The sequence below is a fragment of the Pteropus medius genome, unplaced genomic scaffold, assembly GCF_902729225.1.
Source record: "Pteropus medius unplaced genomic scaffold, Ma_sr-lr_union100, whole genome shotgun sequence".
NCBI classification, from domain to species: domain Eukaryota; kingdom Metazoa; phylum Chordata; class Mammalia; order Chiroptera; family Pteropodidae; genus Pteropus; species Pteropus medius.
The window spans coordinates 28343995-28349994 of NW_024344378.1; the positions used below are offsets into that span (position 1 = coordinate 28343995).

Consider the following 6000-nt stretch of genomic DNA (forward strand, 5'->3'; position numbering starts at 1 on the left):
ACCTGACAAGTTTCAGAGACAGCCCTCTCCTCCGCCCCCAACGTCCCAACGTCCCCACGTCCCCCAGGACTCTTAATACTATCTCTAGCACCCTTACTGGCCCTGCCCAGAGCCCAGGTACTTGCTCCTATTTGAAGAAGGCTGGTTCTAATATATTGTTACAGTGTTGTTCAGAAATACTATAGGGTGCTATAAAAACTGCAAGTTCTTGGGCCTACCCATGACCTATGGAGAATTCAAATTCCTGGAGGTATGTCCTTGGAGTCTGCATCTTAATAAGTTCCTCATTTGATTCTGATGTTCTTTATTGTTTGAAACTTACTGCTTAAAAAAAAATGTACATTAGGTAGGCTCTTTAAAACATTGTAAAAAGACATTTAATATAATTTTTATTATACCTATAACATTCATTATGAAATTTAAAAAAATATGCGAGTACAAAGAAGAAAATAAAGCACTCATATGTCCACCACCAGGGATAACGACTATTAGTATTTTGATATTGTAGGGGAGTTTAAAATTTTCCTTTACCCTCTTCGGGTTTCTTACTGGGACTGACATATGACAGATTAGTAGGAAAAAAGCATATGAATTTTAGTTACATGTACATGGTAGCCGTCACAAGAAAAATGGAGACCCAAAGAAGTGACTAGGACTAAGTGCTTATATACTAGGGTGAACCAAGAATAACAATTTTGGAAAAGCAATTAAAATAAATCTGAGCAACTGAAGTAAATGAGGATATACTATTTTTTTAATGAGGTCTTTTTGTGCAGATTTCTCTTGGCCTCCCGTTTCTAGTAACAAGAATGTTTCTTCCTCCTGGTATAGGAATGGCTTCTTTCACATGGGAATTTTATCTGCTTTTACAAAGAAAAAGGAAGGTCAGAGTGCCTTCCTTGTGTCTGCTGTTTTTCAGGTGTCTCTGACTCAAAATAATCAATATGGCCAAAGCTGCATATTTTGTGGTGGCATGTTCTAAACTCTCCTGATGTAATCTTATAAATTTTTTTGCATAATTGTTTCCATTACCAAAGTAGGATCAAACTGCATGCATGTTTTGGTAACTTTCTTTTTTATTTAATTAAACAGCAGGTTTGTTAGATATAGGCTAAGTTGCTGTATCAGAGATATAATTAGAGGCCAAAACACAGGCTCTAAATAAATAGTTTGTTTTTCTCATAACAAATACAGTCCAGACATCAGTGGCACAGGATTGTAGTGGAGCGGGTATGACGGTTGCTCCTGGAAGTCACTCAGGGTCACAATTCCCTCCACACTACACTGTAGCTCTGCTGTCCCTGACTTGCTGTCCTCTTCTGCTTGGTTGAAGCTGGGTTGCCTCTGTTTGTGTTCCAGCTAATAGGAAGGAAGCACACCTGGCAGCCATGTGCTTAGTGAAAGTTTGAGGGATTCTACTACTGAAAGGAAGAAGGCAAGAATGAGCACCGAGGAGCAATTAGCAGTCTCTGCCACAATCAAAAACACCTTTCCAGATCAATAACTAAATTTTAAAACATTTATAACCAAGGATAGTTTTCCTTTCCTTGAATTATTATTACTTACTTTATTTTTTACTGTGATAGCACTTTCTTTTTCTTTTCTTTCTCCTTCCTTCCTTCCTTCCTTCCTTCTTCCTTCCTTCTTCTTCCTTCCTTCCTTCCTTCCCTTCCTTCCTTCTTCCTTCCTTCCTTCCTTCCTTCTTCCTCCACTTCCTTCCTTCCTTCCTATGCAATAGTAAAACATTGTGGGACAGATATTCTTAAATTAGACATCTGTCCTTTTAGACAAATTATTTTCTTAGGGTGCAGTGTAGAGCTAGACTTAGTGGTCAGGGGTAGGCATATCTGTAAGACTTCTGATACCTATTATGGTGTAGAAAGGTTGAAACTTTACATTTTTATTACCATTCAGTACCTAAAAATAATTTTTAAAATGTCACTTTAAAAACCATCTATTTTAGTATCATAATATTATAAGCATTTCTTCCTCTCTTTATCCACATATGATTATTCACCTAAGTGTAACCATAAAGCTAACTCACTTTAATTTCCTGACTTTTTTCCACGTAATGTTATTTACAAACATTATTCATAAACAGTTTTTTTCTTTCTTTCTTTTATTATGTTTATAATTTATGAAAGTGGCATATTGTTGTGTACACTGATCTAACATAATGTATTTAAACAAATATCTATTATTGGACTTTAGCTTATTTCCATGTTTTTGTTACTATAAGTAATCATCTTCACATTTCCCTACTTCTGAGATTCCCTTTCAAATAGGTAGTTTGAAATCCTCTGACTCTGAGCACAAAAGTCAGATTTAAAAGTTCAGTATGGGCTCTAAGCAAGTTTCTCCTTTATATTCCATACTCACTCTGGGTGTTTTATATAAACGCTGAAAGGCATATGTGAGAAAGTGATAAACTGTCTGTCTACAGTGGCAGAACAGCTTGCATTGATATATTTTCACTGACAGCTAGAGTACGAGCACAGATGCACTAACAGGTGCTGTAAATCCATATTTTGTTCTGCTTGTTAAATATGCTTCAGATATTTAATATCTGTTCTTTGCAATGGCAAAAGCGGATGCTAAATATTTCTCTTGTAGCAATCTCCTGTAGTTTATAACCTCACACTGTCTTTTATTACATCAAACAGTAGAATTTTATGCAATTGACAAGAAATGAAACCTCACAGATAACCAGTTCTCATAAAGAATGTCTAGGTTTTCCCTCTCTACCAGACGCCACCCTCTAGCCAAAGCTTAAACAGTTTCCAATTCATTTTTAGCTTGCCAATTTTGGAGTTCATTCTTGACATATTTTTAATTTAGGAACATAGGAGGTATAAATTTACATGATTTCAAATTTTAAAAATAAGTGACTTTTTGTGCATACTTTGATACCATACTTTCTAAATATGCATCAATTTAAATTTCATATACAATGTTATTTCATGGTTCTAGTTAGAATTGTGCTGGTGTGCACTACAATTTGGTGATTATGTTGATGCTGGTACTGAGGAAAAAAGCATTAAATCGATAAAATCATTAAAATATTAAATAATATAACTAGTCAAATAGAGTGGATATATAGAAAATATGGAGATTATATTTAAGCATATATAAATGTTAATCCCAATATAAATATATAATGTTTACATTAATAAATATATGAATATATAATGTTTATTATCATAATACAAACCTATTAATCCATATAAATATATATTAACCAATAGTATATATAATATATATATTTCTTTCCCAGATAAGAGAGTTAACTCTTTGAAAAAGCTTAAGATTTAAATTTCAGTAAAAAAAATGTCAGCATAAAGTTTATCCAGTAGGTGTAACCATTGATCTAGTATAATTTGCAGCATGTGTGTGTAGCTGCTTTATTGTGTCATGCAGAAGCTACTTTCCAATCGTACAATGAGAAACTGAGTCATTTAGTAAAGAAGAACAAAATAATGCCATTTATTATAAATTACACTGGGTATTGGTATAAAATGGATATCTGAAGAGTGGCTCACTCTAGCAATCTGTGATGTTATCTCAAACATCTGTGTCAGATAATTTTATCCTAATTATTTTCTTTTTAGAATTCTCAATTGGGAAAGTTTCAAGCCTTTGACTGGGGAAGCAGTGCCAAGAATTATTTTCATTACAACCAGGTAAAGTCCTCAAAGTCTTTACAATTAAAATGGGCCCCCAAAACTAACTCATCAAGGAAGCCAGCCAAACTTAGAATATGGTCCCGGGATCCGGGCAGGGATCAGATGCCGTGGAAATGTTTGAGTTAACTAGATAGTGTCTCAGTTCCAGAACAACCTAAGCTTTGCGGTTAGTGTTGTGGACTGGGCCTCCCCTCTTTGTCCTTTCCCAGGCTCTGTGCAACAGCTGTCACTGTCATCCGCCATTCATAGTGATGGGGAACACAGACTTTAGAGTCAGACAAACTTACCTAGGTCTGTGATCTGGTAGCTGGAGATCCTTGACCAAATCGCATTGCCTAAGTCTTTTCTCCCACATACCAATAAATTTACCATTTTTTGAGTGCTGAGTGCTCTAAAGTATAAAGTACTTGGCTCATGTTTTTCTTACTTCCACAACATCCCTGTGACGTAATTGTGATTATTTTTCTTATTAAAGATGAGGAAAAACTGAGGCTTAGAGAGCTTCTGTGACTTGTGTTACTCCCCTCAGGGAAGGAAAGTAGGAGGGTAGGGACCCCAAAGCCCCTGCCCAACCACTTGACTCTGCTGCTTTGCACTGACTACCTGGGAGAACACTGTCCTCTCAGGGAATTATGGGCCTGTCACAGTACCTAGAGTGTTACTATATACAGTTAGTATTCTTTCTTTGTGGGTTTGGTTTCTTTTTGTTCCAATAATGATAATTTGAAGAGTGATTTTCAAAATTTAGTCTTTATTCTCAGATCAGATTAACTACTGTGTTTAATTGTCGATTGTGTTTTTGTAAATGAAAATAACCACAACAAAGCTTTCTGTGGATTTTTATTCTAGACTCACCCTCCCACTTACAATGTGAAAGACATGCTTGTGCCAACTACCATCTGGAATGGGGGTCATGACTGGCTTGCTGATGTCAAGGACATCAGTATCTTACTGACCCAGATTACCAACTTGGTGTACCACAAGTATTTTCCAGAATGGGAGCATCTAGACTTTATCTGGGGCTTGGATGCCCCTTGGCGGCTCTATGATGAAATGGTGAATCTCATGAAGAAATATCAGTGAAAACCAGACTGGAGAAATTTACCATCAAGTCGAGGATCAAATCATGTTAAAATTTGTTGGCTTAATTTCTCTAAAATGCTTGTTTTTCTTTCCCAGGCCTTCTGTATTTTTATATCCAAAAAAATTATGGCATTGAAGATGACCGAATCTCTCCAGTTAGGATTAGAAATGTACTCGCTTTTTTTTCTTTGTTTAATCATGGCCAGATATGGAGCTAGTGTCTCAGTCATAGTGCAGTTTCTTTAAGTCTTTTAAAAATATCACTGACTGTGGAAGGTCATTAACCATTCTGTTTAACCATACAATTTTAAAATATACTATATTGCTTTTTTACCCCCACACAGGACACACTGACATATGTGTTGGAATTTTTAATCCTTGTCGTTCATTAGTTTATAATTTGACACTGACTGGAGAAATGCTCAGTGTAAAAGTATCCAGTTCTCATCTCTTTGCCTTAAAAGGCTCTCCAGTGGAATGGCCATGTATTTAGGGGTCAAGTTCTCATGTAGTAGGTGCAGAGTCAAAGTCAGTGACATCCCAGCTGTGTCACTTATGAAGATTCTATAATGAATTTGATCAAATCTGTCTGTGATAGCTGTTATTTAGCAAATGTTTTAAATCGCTCAGATGAAGCCAAATGATTTGCTGGAGTCTTTAAAACCAAATTCCACTCACTGAAAAACAACGACTGTATTTTAAATGGCTTGAAGACTAATATATCCAGCCATCTCTATTCATGAACTCTGTGGCAAGCCATAAATCTACTTGTTTGAGAAGAAAAGTCCTGTGGAGAGACGATACCACTATTTTTCCTGAAATTAATGTGCTCTCTTAATCAGCTGCTGCAGCTCAGGTGAGGAGTGTCCTAATTCATTTTCACACAAAAGAAATGTGAATGTGAATATTTTAAAATTAAAGCTCAGGAAATCACTTTGTTTTTTTTTTTTTGTTTTGTATGTGTCCATGTTTCTAATACTCTCGATTTGCATCCTTGTGTAAGGAAGCCCATATTCACTTGCTTTTCTCACGGCATTGTTTCCTTATAATACTGTCAGATGGACAGAATGACAGTTGATATGTTTTTCTGATATAGTTACTTTAGCTGCAATAATAAACAATATTTTGTCTTGGCTAATACTCAACGACAGCATAATACTTCTTTGTAACTTTTAAAAAGTTTCATTTCAACTTTTCAATAAAACTCAGTGAGCCTCATAGGCTTGAAGGATTG

The 6000-nt window shown here is 35.6% G+C and overlaps 1 protein-coding gene across 1 annotated transcript in view; it reads left to right on the forward strand.

Moving 5' to 3' along the window:
• LIPA (lipase A, lysosomal acid type) overlaps window positions 1-6000 on the forward strand; it is a 29816-nt gene extending 23816 nt beyond the window's left edge. Inside the window, exons 9-10 of the mRNA XM_039871768.1 lie at window positions 3609-3680; window positions 4533-6000. Of these exons, the coding sequence (XP_039727702.1) occupies window positions 3609-3680; window positions 4533-4766 (306 nt within the window). The 3' untranslated portion in view covers window positions 4767-6000. The remainder of the gene's footprint in view (window positions 1-3608; window positions 3681-4532) is intronic.